This window comes from Accipiter gentilis, chromosome 17 (assembly GCF_929443795.1).
Source record: "Accipiter gentilis chromosome 17, bAccGen1.1, whole genome shotgun sequence".
NCBI classification, from domain to species: Eukaryota; Metazoa; Chordata; class Aves; order Accipitriformes; family Accipitridae; genus Astur; species Astur gentilis.
The window spans coordinates 11,527,805-11,550,018 of NC_064896.1; the positions used below are offsets into that span (position 1 = coordinate 11,527,805).

At 37.4% G+C, this 22,214-nt stretch overlaps 1 protein-coding gene across 5 annotated transcripts in view; it reads right to left on the reverse strand.

The window, feature by feature from the left end:
- Window positions 1-8,936: 8,936 nt before the first annotated feature.
- TOLLIP (toll interacting protein) overlaps window positions 8,937-22,214 on the reverse strand; it is a 30,527-nt gene continuing 17,249 nt past the window's right edge. The window contains exons 5-6 of one of the 5 annotated variants that reach the window (XM_049820780.1): window positions 18,449-18,469; window positions 8,937-12,464 (exon numbers count right to left, since the gene is read on the reverse strand). In XM_049820780.1, the coding sequence (XP_049676737.1) occupies window positions 12,250-12,464; window positions 18,449-18,469 (236 nt within the window). In that variant the 3' untranslated portion in view covers window positions 8,937-12,249. The other 4 variants (XM_049820777.1, XM_049820776.1, XM_049820778.1 and 1 more) reach the window with 4 other exon arrangements.

Genomic DNA, 22,214 nt, shown 5'->3' on the forward strand with positions numbered 1-22,214 from the left:
AGGGACTAACAGGGCATCGATTGGTGGGTGGTGAGCAATTGCACTGTGCATCACTTGTATATTGCAATCCTTTTATCATTAGTCTTGTCATTTTATTAGTGTTATTATCATTATTAGTTTCTTCTTTTCTGTTCTATTAAACCATTCTTATCTCAACCCACGAGTTTTACTTCTTTTCCTGATTTTCTCCCCCATCCCACTGGGTGGGGGGGAGAAGCGAGCGAGCAGCTGCATGGTGCTTAGTTGCTGGCTGGGGTTAAACCACGACAAATGCACACACAGAGTTTCTGCATTGTTAATTTTGCCACTACACTTAACACAATTCCATCTGTTGAGAGAGCAGAGATTCTAAGAGGCAACATGTTATACCAGAATATTCTTATGGGTACCTTTACTTTTTTATCTCCTGTTTTCACGCTTTCAGTTCCTGAGCCTCAAGATGTTGCCAACAGGAGGATAAATCACCGATTTGGCTTATTAGGCTCCCAAATACTGCACCAGTAGCTAACAGAAGTATAAAGTTCACTTATTGTAATCCTGAAAATAGGAGGGATGTGCAAAAGGTCCTGTCCGATGTTTGAGTATCATACAGAGCCCTGACATTTTAATGATTTTGGGGATCTAGAACTTTATAAGAAGTTGACTACAAACCAAAGAATACTTCCTTTTTACACAGCATCAGAAGGGACCATTAAAACATGGTATGCTGCTAACCTACTTTAAATGACTAATCATACTCCATTTATTTTTGTTAAAAAAAAAAAATCACAAACAAACTAGCTTGGAATCTAAGAATTAAGATATTGCAGACCTTTAATCCATTTTTAATTACTCCTCTTTCTTAAGTCTCTGCCTTTCCCTCTCTCGAGAAGTAAAAGATTCTTAATTGGATTTTGCCTTCAGTAGAAAAGGATTGAAAATTTCTTTAGCACAAACTTCCTTCACCCTGTCTAACTCAACTCGCATAATAGCGCAAACAAGCATTTTTCTTGAAAACATAAAAGCAATAATCAAAGAAACAAAAATGCTGTGTTCTACCATCTAGTATCACAGCAACTTTGTGGTTGTTTACACAGATAGTCACAACATAGTGGTCTTACGGTCATGCTGTTTGCTGACAGCTGACTACACCACAACACTAAAGTTATTAAGCTCCCCTGATTTTCCCAGATGCCTTCACTGTTTGTTTTGTTCCCCCCACTGAAGATAGCAGTGATGGATCACCTTCAATATAAAAATATTCAGACTAGCTCAACGGGCCAAGCCATTTCTGAGGTACATTTTAACAGTGCTCCTATATTTCAATAGTGAAGACACAGATCATGTTAAATTCTTTTGAAACATTCACTCAACATGAAAGCTGAGTCCTGGTCCTCAGGTAATGAGGTTCCGTATCACATGAATTTAAGTCCTGAATTATATCAAAGTATTTAGCTGCTTCTTGCTTCCATGCTGTGTGAACATGCTGAAACCTTAAGAGATATACAAATCATCCTTCCATTTCTTTTTAAAAGAAATGTGCTCCAGAGAGGTTATCAGATTTGTCTTACCAGCTCTTTCAATGGAAGTATTTAAATTTATCATTTTAAAGTATTCCCATAACACTCTGTGCCAAGAAAGAAAAATAAAATCATCATTTCTTTTGGCATCACCCTGCTAAGCTTTTCTTATTCAGACACTCCCATTTTAGTAGTTTCAAATGACCTTTTTCAAATGGACAAAAATAGCACCGCAAAATATATTACTTAGGATGAAGAGGGAAAGAGTTCTCAATCCTCTGGCTACAGGCCATATGCTGATTTTTAATTTGAGCTAAAAAAAATCTCCCTTCACAGGTTACACTAATCGATAGCCTATTCCTGTTAGTTGGACTTGAATCAAATTGAGACATCCAAATGAATGTATATTATAGCTTTATATACATGGTCAATTAACAATCAAGGAAATGCAGAGTTGAGGAATAAAAGACATCTGAAAATATAACAATAACCCAAAGCCTCTCGCATTCCAGTGCTTACCATGTGACCTATAACGAAACAGAGCCTGATCTAAACCATTGAATTCAGTGAAAACATTCCTGCTGGTATCAGAAGGCTTTGAATCAAACCTCACATTTATGGAAAAACGCAGACAGTGTTGTTTTAATTATGTTAAATACCTCACAAAACTGCAGCCTTATTCTTATGACTGTAATGATTAGGTTTGCTAGTCACCCTACCATGAGAAAGTTTCTTTTTAAACACTTCTCATGCCTGTCGGAAGCATTGCCAATGGTAATTCGTATCTTGCCTGCAGATACCTCTCTTCACAAGAGAAGGTTCAAGCGCATATTACAGAACATGGAAACCTGACTGTTTCCCTCATCTCTCCAACTAGGCTAAGTATGTTTTTCCAGGAGAATATACTACTTGCCCCAAACTTCAAGATGCAAGTGTATCCTTGGAGAACATTAGTGCTGTGAGATAGCCCGCTCTTGGTATCACACCTAAGAGCAAGGTAACATGAAACAGGAGGACATAAGAAATCCCTTGCCAACTGCGTGCACTGATAGTTAAAAGAACTCAGAATGAGGGACACAATGTAAGAACCTCTAAGCTGTACATGAACCTGCTCTTCCTAATCAATTAGAAATTTTAATGGTATTCAATAAGATTCAAATTTATGTTTCGTAAAAAATAACTCAAGTAGTAATTTTCTTCATAATATTTAGGATACTTGGGATGAAGAAAATCATTACTGAAAGAAACCCAAACATTTTAACATTTCACCACTGTAGAAAACACTTGAAGTGAAAAAATGAAAAAATAGCACTGCCCACCCAATTGTTTAAGAGTTTCTGCATATTTTCTAACACCATTTGTAAGGTAATAGGAGTTTTGATCTTAACTACAAGATTCTATACCATTAAAACCATGCTATTACAGCCTTTTATGTTTTGTGTTTTCTTCAGTAGTGCTATGGCTGTGCTGAAACAATACATCTGATTTCCAGTGTTCAATGTTCTTCAATGCCTTACTACCTGCGAACAAACAAATCATTATGTGTGACAATCCAAAAACAGAAGACAGGCTGATTAACAACAGACTGACCACAAAAGGTTTTAAGCTGGGAAACACCTACTAGAACAAGCAGAGTGGTATTTTCATTCTTTAGAATGACAGAAAAAATGATCAAGCTCAGATAAGAAGTCACTACAAAAGTCAGCACTGCAAATTCATTACAAGTACAACAAATGTATAAATCAACCTCCCTTTATAAAGCTCAAAAACTAGACACCTTAAAATTGGGGAGCTGAACTGATACCATTCTCAGCTATCTGGAACTCTAGCTTCCCAAAGATTTATCCCAAGCACAGCTGTATTGTTTGAAACTGTATGAAGCATCTTCTGGACTCAGAGTTACCACCCAGCCATGAAATTAAACTGAAATTGTTGCCAGTTTATTTACATGTCACATTATAAAAAAAATAATAATCTCATGATAACAAGTGAGCTTGTTAATTCATACTGTGCCATTTGAGAACAGAATAAATTCCATTTTATAAAGGAAATTATGTTCAGTGAGCTGGCTCTAAACAAAAGCTACTATCATACAATACATCAGGTTCAAGGGACCCATAAGGATCATCGAGTCCAACTCCTTGCTCCTCTCAGGACTACTTAAAATTAGACCATTTGACTAAGAGTGTCAGCCAGGTGCTCCTTGAACTCAGACAGGTTTGGTGCTGTGACCACCTCCCTGGGGAGCCTGTTCTAGTGACGGACCACCCGCTCAGTGAAGAACCTTTTCCTAATGTCCAATCTGAACTTCCCCTGACACAGCTTCATACCGTTTCCTCTTGTCCTATCAGCGGTCACCACAGAGAGGAGATCAGCACCTCCTCCTCTGCTGCTCCTCTTGAGGAAGTTGTAGACTGTGATGAGGTCACCCCTCAGCCACCTTTTCTCTAAACTGAGCAAATCAGGTGACCTCAAGTACTCCTCACAAGTCTTGCCCTTGAGAACTTTCACGATCTTGGTCGTCCTCCTCTGGACACACTGTAATAGTTTGATGTCCTTATAGTGAGGTGCCCAAAACTGCACACAGCGCTCAAGGTGGGGCTGCACCAGTGCCATCTACCCAAACCCCCAGATCTCTTTCTGCAGGGCTGCTCTCCAGCATCTCATCCTCCAGTTTGTACATATAATCAGGATTATCCCATCCCAGGTGGAGAATCCTGAACTTGTTAAATTTCATACTGTTGGTGATTGTCCAGCTCTCTAGTCTATCCAGACTCTCTACCCACAAGGGAGTCCACAGCTCCTCCTAATTTAGTATTATCAGTAAACTTACTTAATGTACATTTGACTCCTGCATCCAGACCATTTATAAAAACATAGAAGAGCACTGGCCCTAAAATTGAGCCCTGGGGAGCCCCACTGGTGACAGGCTGCCAGCCTGATGTAACCTCATTTCCTATAACTCTTTGACCCTGACCCATCAGCCAGTTGCTCACCCAATGTATTATGGACTTGTCTAGCTGTATGCTGGACATTTTGTCCAGAAGGATGATCTGAGAGACAGTAACAAAAACTTTGCTAAAATCCAAAACCACCACACCTACTGGCTTCCCTTGGCCAACTAGATGGGTGACCTTGTCATAACAGGAAATTAAGTTAACTAAGCAGGACTTTCCCTTCACGAACCATGTTGGCTGAAACCAATGACTGCCTTCTCTCTCAAGTGTTTTTCGATAACTCACAGAATTACCTTCTCCATAATTTTAGCAGGCACTGAAGTGAGACTGACAGGCATGTAATTACCAGGGTCTTCCTCTTCCTTCTTGAAAATTTGGACATTTGCCAGCTTCAAGTCAACTGGGACCTCTCCAGATTCCCAAGACCATTGAAAAATAATGGAGAGAGGTTCTGTAGTAACATCAGACAGATCTTTCAGTACCCTGGGATGAATCCCATTGGGCCCCATAGATTTACGCACACCCAGCTGGAGCAGCAAGTCTTGAACAAGTTCAGTCAGCTGGGAGTTTATCATCCCCCCCAGTCACAGCCTTCCAGCACAGGGCTCCAAGGGTCCCAGGGCCCATCATCAGTGTTAAAGACAGAGGTGAAGAAGGCATTAAACATCACCACTTTTTCTATGTCCCTATTTGCAAGGTGACCAACCTCATCATGCAACAGACCAATGTTGTCATCTCTGATGCCCCTCCTTCTGCTGTTAAGGTATTTAAAAAAGCCCTTTTTGTTGTCCTTCACAGTGCTGGCCAGCTTGAACTCTAAACGAGCTTTGGCCACATGAATTTTCTCCCTACAGTGGCAAACAGCATCTCTCTAGTCCTCCCATGTTGCCTGTCCTTGCTTGCAATGTCCATACACTTTACTTTTCTGCCTAAGTTCTAGAAGAAGATCCCTGCTCAGCCAAACCAGCCTTCTGACCCACTTGCTTGACTTCTGACACTTTGAAATTGCCTGCTCCTGCACTCTTAAGAGATGCCTCTTAAAAAGTGACCATCATTCATGGACCCCAATACCTTCAAAAGCAGATTCCCAGGGGACCTTACCAAGTAGCTCCTCCAGCAGCCTGAAGTCTGCTCTCCCCACATCCACAGTCAAAGTTTTGTTGACAGTTTTCCTCCTATTGCCAATGATTTGAAAGTCAACTACTTCGTGGTCACCGTGACCAAGGAAGCCATCAATAAGCACTTTGCCCACAAGTCCCTCTCCATTTAAGAAATCTAGGAGGGCACCTTTCCTAGTCATCTCCTTTAGTACCTGTACCAAGTTATCACCAAAGTGCTTCAGGAATTTTGTGGACTTGTGACTGTTGTATGACAGTCCCCGTTGATGTCGGGAAGTTAAAATCACCCATAAGGACAAGGGCAGTTGATCTAGAGATATCCCTTAATTCCCTGTAGAATAATTCATTGGTGTCATCATCCTGGCTGGGTGGTTGATAGTAGACTCCCACAACAACATCCACTGTATTTGCCTTCTCCTTCATCCTTACCCAGAGGTAAGGTAACCATGGCATCACCAACCATAAGCACCATATAATTCAACCTCTCCCTTACATACAGGGCCACCCCCCCACCTCACTTGCCCTGCCTTATCCCTCCTGAAGAGCCTATAACTGTCCGTCCGTCATGGCACACCAGTCACAAGACTCATCCCACCAGATTTTGCTTAAGTCAATGATGTTGTAGCTCTGGGACTGGGCCAAAGCTTCTAGCTCCTCTCGTTTATTCCTCATGCCACATGCATTAGTACAGGGACATTTCAAATGTGCTCCAGTGTACTCAGCGCATCGTGGAGCAGACTGGAGGACCTTGTTAGCACACTGCCCCTCAAACATTGGCATGCCACCCCCAGGCTTACCTCTGGCAAGCCTGGTTTTATCCCTTTTCCCCTTCAAATCTAGTTAAAGCTCTTTCAATGAGCCCTGACAACTCCTGCGCAAAGATCCTTTTCCCCCTTTGACACAGGTGTATCCCGTCTGTCACCAGCAGCCCTGGTGTTGTGTAGACCAACCTGTGATCAAAAAACCCAAAATTCTGCTGGTGACACCAGGCTCAGAGCCAGTTATTGATCTGCTGGGCCTTCTTGTTTCTGCCCTCATCATCCCCTGCAACTGGAAGGACAGAGAACACTGCTTGTGCTCCTGATCCCTTAACCAGTTGTCCCAAGGCCCTGAAGTCTCTTTTGATCACCCCTGGACTTCTTATTGCAACCTCATTGCCACCTACGTGAAAAAGCAATAATAGATAATAATCCAAGGGCCATTCCAGGGCAGGAAGTTTCCTTGTCACATCTTTAACCTGGGCACCACGGAGGCAGCAGACTTCCCTAAAAAGTGGGTCTGGTTGGCAAATTGGACCTTCTGTTCCCCTCGGAAGTCAGTCTCCTATGAAAATAACTCATCTTTTTTCTTTATGGAAGTGGTTTTGACACAGTGCATAGGCCGACTTACCTAGATGAACCATCATTCTTGTCATTGTTTGGTTCCACTTGCAGACCGTTGTACCTATTATGCAAGGGCACCTGGGACGGTGAGGTAGCCATGGGGGAGACGGGCCCGCTGCCATTCTCCCCACTATGTGCACTTTTATAATTAGTGATTAATTTTCGAAATAGCATTAAGCATTTCAAATCAACCTGAATGCTCCACATTAAGCTGATTCCTATTATAAAAATTATGCATTTAAGGTGGAAAAACATTGTCCTGTGACAATGTGCCAAGCTCCTGAATCTAATCCATAAAAAAATCATGGACAGTGCAGATGTGGAAGGTAAGTTCAGTGTACTTTTTCACTCATTGGAGTTATTTTATAATCAGAGATAATTTTAAAATAAATTGAATCATCCTTCATTCTCTTCCATTGATAAATGCATTACAATTATAAGTGTTGTCCATTTGTATCTAGTCTGCTTCACATTCCAGATTAGTACACTTGATGTTTTAAAAACATGTTCTAAGTGAATTCTTTGAATAGTCCAAACAGCAGTACTTTCATAGTTCCTCCACACATGGAAATACAGACATAGCTAAGACCAATTTCAATCTACTTGCTTTCCACAAATTCACTTTTCCAATCTATATGCAAATTTTACTTCAAAAGTTATGGCATACCATAACTATACTCTATTTATTCTTACAAAATTAATTATGCTTTTTGGCAAGATAGAAAAGAAAATCCTTCTAAAATATACTGCAGTATGAAAATAGATCAACTTAGGCGTCTAAACTAGCTTCCTGAAGATCTAGGAGAGAAAGTTGAAGTCTTCAGCAGGCTACAACTTAAGACTGCAGCAGAGAAGATTGTTAATATGGGTTTTCATTTTTCCTACTTACTCTAAGAAAACACATATTTGCATTTGTTCCTAGAGGCTCTGCTCTCATTGATGTGCTTAAACGTTTTAATAATTCAAAATACACTGATTTATTTTGACACCCTCACACATCATCACTGGTTGATTAGCATTGAAATTAAAAAGCTAATAAATATTAAAATGCTAAATAGATCTTTAGCAGCCACAAGAACACCAACATTTGTTTAAGTAAATTAATTCTCACTTTCCTTATCTCTCACAGTACACTGGAGAAACACGAAAGCAAACTGTAAGATTTAGAACAAACTGGGATAGACACTGACACTGAATGGCTAGAAGAAACCACAATTTGAACGTAATTTCATTTCACAGTAGGTAGTAAGTACATTAAGGAAATAAATCAAAGGAAACTCAGTTGTGAAGATTCTTCTCAACTATCATTTGTTAAAAGAAAAAAAAAACCTCCTGATAAAAAAAACACCCTATGAACTGGACAGTAAAACCCAAAATGTTAGCTTGATAATACACTAACACGAGACACAAGCAGTTGATAAATAATCACTGAGCATAGCAATGCTGTTAAGTGAGAAAGAGGACCTTGGATAACTTTGCAGTCAATCACAGAACTAAAAAGAGACACTATGTAAACCAAATCTTTAAATTTCAGTAGTTACATATTAGCAGATAAAGTCAGCTTCTACTGTAGCTGAAATAGCACATAACAAGGTCTATTTCATAACTCTTCACTTGGACACCACTCTCAGCTACAGAGTTCTCAATCCCTCCACACTGCAGAGCATGTCCTCCGTCCCCACTCACAGCTCTTGCCTCCTCCCTTGCCCTTTGAACAATGCCTCGCTACTGCCTCATTCTGTCCTCTAGGCCTGCAATACCTTAACATTTTGAGAGAGTAGCACCTAGAAGAGTCAGAAAAGGGCATCTACCTAGAGATGAATGTGTAAAATACTTTTGAGCATTTACTTTACTAGTCCCACCAGATGATCACGTTAAAAACCACTGTAACTTGTTAACTAATGCGCAAGACTGAATAAAAGACAGTAACTGAAAATTAAATTCTAGATCAGTCTATAAACAAAGACTGAAATTGTGGTCCTCTCCAACAGAGACATAGTACGCTTTCATTTAGATGATACATTTATTAAATTAGAATGAAAAAATTAATGTACTTTAGAGTGCAAGAAACACATTTGGACACTGGACCTCAATACAGAGAAACAATGTCTTCAGAATTATTACAGCAATAAACATCCTCTGTACGGTATTACATATCAACCAAACAAGCAATAACATTTGTAAGGGAAAAAAACATTCAGTACCATCAGCAGATGCAAAGAGCAGTAGAGAAGAAAGTAGCAAGGACCTAGCTAGACAAAAAATGTTCCTACCTTTAGCAAGTTTAGGCTCTCGGCAGGACTCAAACTAGTACTAAGAGCACTAACTTTTAGCAGGTGCCAGCCTTATACAGTTGGCTTTGGCTCCAAGCTGCTTGAAGCTGTTGAGCAGAAGAGCAGCATCAAACACAGTATTATCCCATTAGCATTCTGTCAAAAGCCACAATCATAATGGGTGACAACTTATTTGTTTTAAATCAAGAAACAGACTTTCAGTTCCAATACCTTAATTTCCACAGACCCCAGAATAACTAAACACTCCCTGCCTTTTTTTATCTCTCTCCAATTCAAACCTGACAATGAACAGCTTGACCGAGAGGATATATACGCTGAAAAGCTGAGTAGGCTTATGATCAGTGTTTTGTTCTTTTTAACAAGTAGCACATCTTGACATAGAGTTTCAGCTACAATGCTTAATTAAATCAAGACAAAAAAATCCCTAGAGCAATATTTAAGTATAGTGTAACAAGCTGAAATCCATCTACTGGCCATACGGCTCCTACACATCCCACCTTCGGCTCGTACAATTTTGCATAACATTTGCTTAGAACAAAAGAAAACAAAAAATTCCTAAGAACAGGAGCCTCCTTCAGAGGCCCAGAGCCTAGCTTATGAATAAACCTGGCTAACCTAACATTCGCACTTACCCCCTCTTGGTGGTTAGGATTGAAAGGTGTTTATTCTGTGCTTGAAATTGAGCTGTAATAGGATTGCAGTACAATTTACCAGCCATTAAATTGAACCACGACCACTTGCTTTTATAAAAAGCTGTATTATGGATCCCAACGTTTTAATATAAAAATTTAAATATATACATTTTCCCCGAATTGTTCCATCCCTAGCAATTCATGCTATCTGTGTAAAAGTTAGAGCAAGGGACTCTTGCTGGAGATATCTAAGCATTGAATCCTTACCAAGATTTACCCTTTTGGGTGACAATGTCACAAATCACTGTGCTATAAAGACCAAATGCCTCTATACCTACTCAATCACAAAATTTACCATGATTGTAGAGAAGGGGCAAGACTAGTTTCTTGAAGAACACCCGTTTTATTTTAGAAAATAAAAACGTGGCGACTCTACAACTGAAGCACACAGAAACTATAGCCTTGAATCTCATTACTGAAAAGCCAATTGGAGGATGTATAAAGACACTTAGGCTTTCAACGGTAAATTTAAGATGGTAAGGGATTCATAACAAAACTTAAAATGATACATTATGAAAAGACAGCTTTAAAAGGTCAGAAACTGGGATGATTTTTGGTGTTGTATTTTTAAAGTTTCAGTATCACTTTTAATCATTAAAAAAAATTTAAAAATATTCATGCTCTACTGCCAGTACTACCTAAAAGCTTCTTGAATGTAGGTGGGGGAAAAAAAAATAAAATCAGCTTTTCAGCAGATAATAAAGAAAATATTTTAAGCATGGGACATGAAACAAATTATGGGGAAAAAGAGAATATGGGTCCCTTTTCCCTATTCCAAACCTGGCTTTAATGTCCTCATGAATGACTCAAGAGCCTAGATTTCAAGTGTACATTCGTTCCAACTCTTGAAAATACAAAGGTCTATGGCTATCGTAGAAAGTATTTGAAATCAAGCATTAAAAAGATAAATCAGCAACATTGCACATCACTGGAAAAATAAACTGGTGCATACTATTTAAAGTGCATTACTTTACCATCTATAAAAAGAGACACCTCAGAAATTTATCCAACAGTTGTAACTGGTGCACACTGTAAGATTCCGCAGCTCCAAAATGAACTGTTACTGGAAAAAAATAACACTAAAAATAAATACAAGCAACCTCCAACCTCCTCTGAGGATCAGACTACAACTCAGATATGTTAAATTTTCTCTCACAAAGAATTTATTTCCATCTGCATCAAATAATAATAAATCGACTACAGCAACCGTAGTCTAACAAGTCACTGAGCAACTCACAATGCCATTCAAAGATTCTGAAGCTACTTTTCATGCTTCTTATTTCAGATTACAGGAAAAAATACAATAGTTTTTTCCACTAATATAAAATTATAATTTTGCTGAAATATAAGTGTAAAGAAAGAAGCCTTAAAACCAGATCATAGATTTCTACTTTTTTAATGTAAAACACCACCTTAAATAAATGTTTACGGCTTCAGTAACTTTCCAGGTATAAAAATCTTTCCTTCTGCACTTATCCTTTGAAATAGCCATGGGAATGCAGAAGTAGTAGTTAGAGTGCAATTAACTGTGGGAGTACATCAGAGCTCAGTCCTGGTCTCTGTTACAGTAATACATACTGTAAGAGTTAAAAGTTACCTGTTAAGATTTTACAGATACATAACAATACTATATGGGAGGATAAAGCCCCAAATGCACGCCAGATAATACATTGCCTTGGTGCCCGATGACTAGATTGAATAGAAGATGCTCATTACAAATACCAACAGCGCAACCTAAGAAATTTAGCTTATTAAATTAAAAATCTTCAGTCAGAAACAGTTGAATATATCACAGCAATAACTAAACACCACAGGACAAGAAAAGGGTCTTTCTTTTAGTTTCTGGCAGAAATAGGCTGCTTGATGAAACCTAAATATTTTAACAAATCAGTTACGTTTAAAGAGCAAACCCTCCATGGTTTTGGTTTTTTTCCCCCAATCTAACAAACAGTAGTAAATCCTGTACTGCATAGAGTTACTTTGTAAGAACAAGTTTGTGTAAAGGAGGAGAGAGAAAGAAAAAAAAGCAGCATTACTCCCCACCCCATCAGAATATAGCCACACAGGGCACAGCTGATAGTAAAGATGCTTCAATGCTATATTGTAGGACATAAGCTAAACCGAGTATGTACAGATTGAGAAAGAAAGTGAAAAAGATCCAAGTGTCCAAGGAGGAAAGGGGTATAATCTTCCACAAAGGATGCACTAACAGAAAGCTGTTGGGAAATTCTTCCTCTAGCTAAATCCCTGACTTGGCAAGTAAAATTAAGTGGCATCGAGGACAGGGACTATGCAGGAAGTTGGGATCTATGATTCTTCAGCCATCTGAAGCAAGGAGTTGATAGCTGCATCCTTGTTCCCCCTCTGAGCTTCTAGCACTGAGCGGATTACTTCCCTGTCCATGTTGGGAAACATGTCCTGGATAGATTTCAGATCCTCTTCATTACACAGGTGCTGAGGGTTGACTGCAGGAGGTGGTATTGCCACTGGTACCATGCCTGGATTACAGACTGCAGGCATCCCTGCAGACAAAAAACAGAAGAAGAAAAAAGACCAAAACATACATGAGTGGGAAAAAAAAAAATTATCATCAATGATTTTGAAGAAGAAAGCAGCTCATGACTCACCCCAAGCCACCAATTTCAGCATTTTTTTTTTTAATATTTTTTTTTTTTTAAAGTACTCCACAAAAAAAGAGATTGCAGAGATTATACCTAGACTGTTGCAATCGGAATACATTTTTCTGGAACAGGTTCTCTACCCAAGGTATGCTCCAGAAATGGTAAACTACAGTATGGCAACAGGTACAGCTCAAAATTAGGTATGGCTTGCATTAACCAGGTTTACGCATGAATCACTAACCAAACACTAAACACACCACAGAAAACTGTAGTTGTTTTTTTTTCCTTCCTGCTCTGATCATATTTTAGTGCCTAGCGTATTTATGTTGTGATGAAAAAGATGGTTTTACATCAGCAATATACATTACTGATACTTAGAAATTCAATGAATGCAAGCTCCATTGCATTCAAAGGAAAGCAAAGTACTTAGGTTCACTAGGAAACTGCACCACACTCATAAGCAAATGTTTTTCCCTGGTTAAAGTTCCATTCAGTTCAGCCTGCAAAGTCACAAAGTGGCAAAAGAGCAATTCTTCTTATGCCTATAGGGGTACAAACTGCTTTTTCCTGTTCCTCTGCCAGAGGACAAAATTAATCTGACTTTTTCATGAACTTCTAATATGTCTGTGTAAAATTAAAAGTACTGTCAGTTTATAAAGGCAGTTTTAGAAAATGAGTTTTCTAATTCCTGTTAAAAGGAATTACTAGACAGAAGTGCCTTTTCATCACTTTTATGATCAATTAAGCATAGATCCATTGCTGAAAAAACTACCATTTGTTTTCATAAAACTGAAACCAGGTATAGTATACATCTAGAGTCTTTTGTTATCACCTCTGAAAATGGTGTATTTTACTTATTCTCCAAGTAGTTCCAGACCCCTACTTATCTTAGTCCCACACCTTTGTGTGTTACTTTTCCAGTTCTGCTGTATAGTTTCTAAGGTAGGGCAAGGATAACTACCTGCATCTTGACACAAGCATGGCACTGCTGCATACAGCAGCATGAGAAAGTTTTTGTATTTGTTCTCCATTTGCTTTCAAGCATTTTATCCCATTTCAAACACTATTCACCTGGTATTTTCATAGAATAGTCTACAGTAATTCAAAGATCTTTATGTGTAGTAATGACCAATCAAGAAGTCATCACCAAATATGTATTAGTTAAGATTTTTCTTTACATGTAATACATTAATACCAGCCTCAATATACAATTTTATTTCTCATTTACTATAATGAGATTCTTCTGCAACCTCCTGCAGTCAGAGAGACTTAGAAAATTGCTAAGAGTTTTTGTTTTGGCAAATTGTCTATTAGTCCCCTTCCCTTGATTAGTTCTTTAAAAATATGATGCACCCCACCAAATGCTTCCCTCCATTAGGGGATGACTCATCACTTATTTTTATCCGTTCATCAGCTTTTAAAGATAGCTATTAAACCACAAGAGGACCTTTATTGTATCAGAATATCATCTGATATCGTTTTCAAAATGCAGCTGACAAGATGATAAACACAGGCCACATCATTCTTACCCACATACTCATACACCTATGATTTCTAAGGTATGAGCTTTCCCTACACAACCATGTCATCTCTTCCTGAAATTTACCTAGTAAGTAGTTTGTTTTAAACCAGCTTGTTCTAATCTCCATAGGTTTTAATCAGTTTATACAATAGGGAAAGCATTTACTTTAGAACTGTTTTTTTTTTAAAAAGTCAGTTTACTATCCTCCAGTCGTCTGAAAGCAAGACTAATTAAGCAATAGGTTACATACTGCATTTGGCAAAAAAAATCTCCAAAGTACAAGACTGGGAATAAATGTTATCTTACCTGACCTGCATTTTCTTATTGACTCTCTTAACAATTAGTGTTAAACTCTAAAATTATAATCTGAGGCTCCTTCTCCATAAAAAAAGCATTCCTTCCTAAAGAGGACAAAACCAAACACTTTCTCCCTCCCTCCATTATGGTCTCACATTCCAGCTGGGGTTTTTTTGTACTCCCTTATATACTTAGATCTTTATAGTCACTTAATTACCTAAACTATTCTAGGTTCTCTGCTTTTTTAAAATAAATCGTTCTCAACTCCTTACACATTTGATCTTCAAAAGCTTTGTTAACCAACCTTATTACCAGTTTAATATATAATTCAACTCTCTCACATCCCCTCATTTGGGCAGGCCTACCTATTTTGGGCAGAAACCTACTTTACTGTTTTACTGCAGAGATTTTTTTAGGATTCTCCAAGAGTGGGTTTTTTTGTGTTTGTTTTGTTGGGGTTTTTGGTTGTTTGTTTTGTGTTTTTTTTTTTTTTAATTTGGCATGCATTTACTTTGTTCAGCTAACAGCTTTTTTACATAGTTTTCAGTTCACCTGTTTAGCTTGCTTTATGTCACCTTAATTGCTTCTCCTTAAGTTAAACAAAGAATGAACTATTTGCATCACCACTATTATACATCTTCAAAACAAGATACTTTTTGAACCAGGTTTCATATATTACTCAGGAGTAGATCAAAAGCTGCTTCTATTCTATCAAATTCTGACCAACTGCTCAAAAAAGCATAACATAAAGCAGATCTATAACTGACATAATTTTCAAGTCTGCCTCTTGGCAGCCTCATCTCTCTTAGCATAATGACTAAAGTACTTAAGTGATCAAACATCTTGCAACTATTATACTACTTCTATTCAGACTTAACATCTCCTGGGGAAAAAAAAAGGGGGGGGGGGGGGGGGGGGCCAGGGCAAAGAGCAATTTCAATGCTTACCTTGTCTCTTCAAGATTTTCTTTAACCTGTAACTATTTAATCAGAAACCTCTATGCTCATTCTAACTTGTACAAATATTTTAGCATCTCAGTGATTATCTTTTATTCCATCAGCTTTAAAAATGCTATATTAAAATTCACATTGAAGGTTGGATCAGCTAAACCCATCTTAACTTACATCAACTCTGGCTGACAAGTTACTGTAATTGAATATACTTTGTGTCCACTGCAGCCATAACCTTACCAAATGTACTCTGCTATTTCTTTCCTCAACTTGGACTTCTGTCCTGTCTGAAGGGATGCATTACTGACTTGTAAGCACCTCCATATTTACCAATGTTCTGCAATTTTGATTTTAAAATTCCCCTTGTAATCATCTTAAGTTTTATTAGAAGCAAAGAAAGAACCTAGATGCTTTGTCTAATGTATAGGCTGCATGTATTAGAAAAGGTTCATGCTGGCAACTAAAGAAATGTCCTTCTCACCCTAAATTTATTACCTACACACTGGAACCATGTCTCTGCCCAGCCACCTGCATCACACCACTAGCAAGGATATCTATTGCCTCTTCTGCAACAACCTAAACTTTAGCTCTAGGGCTTACTATGCCATTTGGACCTCGGTCCCTGGAATTCCATCTGGCACTATGCGTTTGAACATCTGGCGAATCAAGAGTTTGTGGGCACCCTGGAGGCAAACCACTGTGCAGTCCTCACCAGCACTGCAAATAATCCACCCAATAATCACATCCATCAGCATTTCAGACTGCCTCTTCTATAGTTTCAACAAGCCTCAACTCATTCCTCATGCTTCCTACAATCTAGACATTTACAAGAGGTGAACAAAGATGTATGGCCTCAAAAAATAAAGTTGCAAAGTACTTGAAAGAACAGAGCAATAGAAGTTGTTTTACTTCTAACACAAGCTTCCTAATATTCTTCAGTAAGTCACCAGCACCCTAAGATTATCCAGCTATCAGTTTAAGTGGTGTAGGAACTGTCCATACAAGAGGTCAGTTTAAAATATTAATCCAAATGAAACATGAGGCTCACTTCTCAAGTGCCACAGCATCCTACAGCTTACCAATAAAGTTTCCATGTCTTGTCAGTGTCAGAAAAATCAAGACCAGCACACAGTTTCTCTTACTGCTTTCACCAAAACAAGGTAATTAAGACATGTCATCTGCACAGGCAGTATTCAAGAAGTATTTTCAATCTAAACATTCAATTTTAGAAACAAATTTCCTGATAGTATAGTTTTTCCACAATTATTTTCAAAATTCATTTTCTCAGCTCTTACAGTTCTAAAATTAGTTTATGCTGTCTACAACTACACTGTATACAAATGGAAGTCAGTATCACAGTGATTTTTAATAAATACCTCCATGATAAATGCTTACTTTTCAGGAAACTCAACATTCAAGCTATACAAATAACAATTTAAAGAGTACCTTGGTTTTTTGCTTTGTTCTGCACTCAGGCTAAAAATAACCATAATTTCTGATTTACAAAATAGCAAGCAAGACTTACGCATAAACTTAAAGATCTATGCAGTGAAATTTAGCAAATATACATATATATATATATATGCAGTCATTAGTGAAACTTATAATAAACTTCAAAATTATCAATGTTCAGTAAAAAGCTGCTTTACATATCAAGCAGCTCATTTCACTAACAGGTGAAAACTTAAACTAAACCACGTAAGAATCCACTGTCAATGGAATTACACACTCCTGTGTTGCTCTCAGGTATTAGGTAAGTGTTATAAACCAGAAGAATGGAGCACTGTTTTCCAATTCAGTGAAATGGCAATGGCAAACGTGCTGGCATAAGCAGTGACATTCCAATGCATGAAACAAGTATGTACAATAGCAAGTCATTTGCTACTAGCAGCAATGGAAGCAAAGCAGAATTAACAGGGTAAACTTTTTCTAACTGCACACAAGGCATTACACACTTTTTATTTTATTTTTTATTCAGTCAAGTGCCCTATGTTTAATTTCTTAACTCATTATTATTCTGTCCCATGCATAGACCCTTTCAGAGTAAACTCAGGAACCTTCTCAGCACAAATTCTTTCATTTAAAGGAAGAAAGCAGTATCACCTCTTTTAAAATACACAAATAGGTCCTGATGGTATTTGCTTCAGGGGGAAGAAAAGTGCTAAAATATGCATGCCATCATCTCTATTTTTTTAAGTGTTGCTTTTTTGCAAACTGCTAGAAAAGGGAAGCATATGGACCCATATGTAGAAAAATTCTACAATCCCACCGCTCTGAATAAACAAAATACATTGCCACAACCACATCAGTTTTATTTACGGCATCTTTCTGAAATTCAGAGCATCAAGAAATGACATTTTATCTCACAAGGAGCAATTCTAGAATTTTCTGAACCTACTCAAAGACCAATGCTTTTATCAAAGTTAAAGTATGTGACAATATCTTTGCACAATTCAGAGTCAAAGGTGTAATAGTAAAGTAAGTCTAAATTGAAGGAAAATTAATTTCCTGTAACATAATTTGCTGTTAGAGTTCTAGTCAGATGCTTAACCTGACACAGATCTAAACCATATACGCATGAAAGATACACACCAATGAAAAAAAGTGTTATAATTTTGAAAAAAGGCTTATATGACAATTAACAGACAGCAATAGGCAGGCTGTCTTCTCAATGTCATTGCAGAACCGAGTTCTTTGCTGTCAAGTTTAGAAAAAAAAAGTCATGACATTACCTGCTTCTCCCCAAACCTTGAAGTAGCAGAACAACTGCAAGATTAAATTTTCTCTTCTAGGAAACAAGTACTATCACCTTGAATAGCTCACTGACATACCACAGCTTCAGATTATTAACATCACATTTTATCCCTCAACACCATTATCGCCAATTACTTTAATCATTATAGCTTGAAGCTGAGCAGATGCCTTTAAAGACTTTCCAACAGATTAGAGGGGCTTTAATGATTTCCAGGAGATGCATTAAATTGTTCTACTATGACATCCAAGTGGCAATACCTTGTGATACAGTCTGCTGTAACAAATAAAGCTGTTCAAATGAGTTCATGCAAAGACTCTTAAGTCAATGAGGATGGGAGTGAGAAAAGAGCTTGGAAACTTACCCAGAGCAAAGTACTCAAGCCCTAAAGATAGGTGAAAATGAAGGGGCAAGGGGAAAGGAATAAGACATGGGAAAGAAATATTAATCTATTTTTAAAAGGAAGTGAATCATTTAGCTTTGAAAGGTGAAAGTTGGATAAACTTTTCAGGATAAACTGAGGCAATTGGGTAAAATCTAAACTACCCAATATCAGAAACTAAATGCTGCTAGAATTCAGTGTCCCAACTAATTTGCTTCAGCGCTCTGAACAAGTTTCCTAAGTGTGCTGTTTTTACAGAAATAACAATGAGAGGAATTATTTTCAAAATAAGTAAGCTACCAAGTGTTTGCATCAAGCAGTACATTTTATAGCCCACAAAGGACAACATAAATCCATGGTTTGCTGAACAAATACCAATAACATCACAAGCTAACCCACGAAACTCAATACAGACACCTAAAGGAGTAACGTACATATACATACAACTTTGCCTCAATATAAAAATGATATTCTGGACTCTGACAGGCCCCTGAAACACATGAGGTTTAAACCTATTTTTTACACAGATGTTTATAAGTTAGACTACAAATAGATTTCCTATTTACCCCACAAATACTTAGCTGATAAGAAATATAGCTTGCTTATTGAACTAACTTTTTTTAGCTGTTTTTAATACGCTATCAAGAAGATCAGCTTGGACTGTAAGCAACTACTATATCACAATATTCTACACCCTAAATTAAGTAATCTTTAGAAAAAGAAACAGGAAGAGATGGTAGATAAACTCAACTTTTAGAAGAGTAACAGGACTGACAAGTTCAACTTTTCCCTAACCCAATCCATAGATATATCATCTATGGCAACTATAGCTTGTAGCAATTAGCACTACTGTCAGAAGTTTTTAATTTTTAAAACTTTTTAATTTAATTAACATGGTGCAAGAATATTCTATGGCTATTTCTGCTCTCATCACAGCTCTGTAAGATCTACCATCAAATGTGGGGAAAAGAACATTACTTGTGTTGGCATTTCAAGTTTCATCTCCTTACCACAGTGACTAACTGCTTGCTACTATTTACCTCAGCTTGTACGATAGAGATAAGTGTGAGAGGAATTAGTTGCTTTGACCTTAATTAGAAGGTTAGTTACATATAGTAAGATTTGAACAAAAATTTTCTGTCACAGAAAAAACTGCTTGGCCTTCGTGACACAGCTAAATTTGACTTGATGACATGTCTCTTTAAAGCACAATTATTTTGGACAGTTAACAAATAATTGTTAAAACTGTCTGGATAAGCATTTTACTCTACCCACTGTATCTCCATCATAGATAAGACTTAGATTCTAACAGTCTTGTCCAACAGAATATCCTCCATTTCAGATGTAATAAACTATTCAGTGCTGCTCTCCCACTCTTCTGAAAAAAAACCAGATAGAACTTGCTTATTGACTACACTCATTTAACTGGGTAGGTAAAAAGCCTGAACTAATAAGATGGGAAGAAAGTAAACATATTCCTGTGGAGTATACTGATGTCCTCCTACCAGTGCCCTTCTTGAAGCAGTCTCAAAAAGAGAGAAAACCCTGTACAGTGTTCCAAAGAAAGTGTACCAACAGAGTTTTCCCAGAAGATACAATCAGTTCAGCTGGGCAGGGAAGGTCAGTAGTTTGCATGCACCTTTCCGAAAGTTTACAGAATCCAGAAAGGGCATCTAGTTCAGTATATTGAAAACATTCTGACAGTACTCCATGTCTTCCAAGATGCACTACTGGTTCCTTTTATAATATGAAATTACTTTTATTAAGCCATACAATTAAATGTATGAAACAGTAAAAGTATTCTGAAGTCAAGTCACTTTCAAAGTCCAAACCTATCTATCCATCTAATTACTATGAGTGGGTCACTGATTAGTGAACAGGCAAAAGCTTTAAAACCCAGTGCTTTGAGAAATTTTGATGTTGCCCACAGAAATTCAAGAACAGCAAACACAAAGCACAGCAATATTAAAAAACAATTATCAAAAATAGGTCAAAGGTGGCTTGTAATAAGTTTGGCATTTACAAAGGACATTCAAGCTTTCCCAGAACAAAAGAACAGTTCAAATCGAGGTGTGGGACTTTGCCATGCTTTAAAAACACAAGTCATAGAATCAGGAAGAATTTTTAATACAGATGATTATCATAGCAGTAATTAAAACAAGCACACTGGGTCTTTGCAGAAGGGCAATACTCCAACACAGAGAACAATAAAATTGTTACATAAAGGCAAATTCTTATATGCTAATATGTCAGGCATTACTATAATTTGCTAAATATTAGTTATTTCTTCACTTGTCCAAGTAGATTTAATAAGTTTTACTGAAAATATTCAAGATAAAAAATTTACAGAACACTAAGATACGACTGTCAAGATACACCACTGTACTTGTTTTTCAGCTTTGAAGGTCTAGTATCAGTTTTATCTGTTCAGTTCTATGTGTAGTTTCAATCATACCTGAAACTAGTCTCTTCATTTCTACTGTTTGTACTCTGGCTGGCACAGTAATTTTGCAATACAAATATTCTCATTTTGATCTGTTCAAGAAATTCTACCACACCTTCTATTACATTGCTATATGTACCACCCCAGCTATCATTTTTCTTTTAACCATACAAAAGATAACTATAGTTGAAGTTCACTAACTGCTTCAGTCTATAGGGATGTGATGAACCTACAAGCAAAAAAGATACGGCATCTAATTCAACACAGAAAAGCTACACAGAAGTCTGGCTTACCACAATGGAATCACACTTCAGGATGCACACACAAGTTGAAACTAGTTCACTGGCAAAGCAAGCAAGACTTAAATCCTGAGAATTAAGCTATAGAGATAAAAGCACTTTAAATGAAGCAAACAGCATGTGTTCATCAGGGAATAAAGTATGTAACCAAACTTTTTTTTTTTTTTTGCTCTAACTTAACTCTATGAAAATTAAACAGGAAGTATGATTAAGTTACATATCCAGTCTTCTGTTAAGGAGGTTACAGAGAACGAAGTTTTAAATTCAATCAGGAATTGAGTCTTTAAAAAAAAAAAGTATTTGTTGTGTCAGCCTTAGTACTGTGATTATGTCCCACACACTCTATCACTCGTTCATACACTTGTATGCAAAGAATTTCAAAATATGTAAATTTATGTCTTGTTTTCCCCCAAAAGAACAGATATTGCTGAATAAATGTCCATACAACAAACTGGAGCTTGTCAGAGCTGTAAACCAAACAGAAAAAACCCAGGTGAACTTTACTTATCAGTAATCCAAGTAGGGCAAATTCAAGCTTATTTACATACTTCAAACTTTTCATCTTTGATAGAAAAATTACAAAACCAAAATTAACACATCTTTCTATACACGTCCAAAACTTACTTTGCACAGACCAAGAGAACTGACAATCCCTGCTTTAGCTCCTCTTGATCTTTTTATGTAACTGTCTCAGAGCTCCCTAACATTTTTCATTCGTTGTGCTACACATTTCACATGCTGTGTAACAAGCCTCCAACAAAGCACCTTCAAAGACCACAGAAGAGTCAATCCCTTTACAGGCTATTTAAGCTGCAGTTATGACAGCAGAAGTCATTTGGTTCACTTTCTGAAGTCTGAAGAGTTTCACACATGGATTGCCACCATTTAAATAAGCACACGTTATATTAGAGTGCAGTCTGCTATATATTTAGTTATTCAGTGACCTAAGTCTAAAATAAATACTCAAAAAGGGAAGGCTTCAAGCTACTTGCTCCAACTTGGTAGT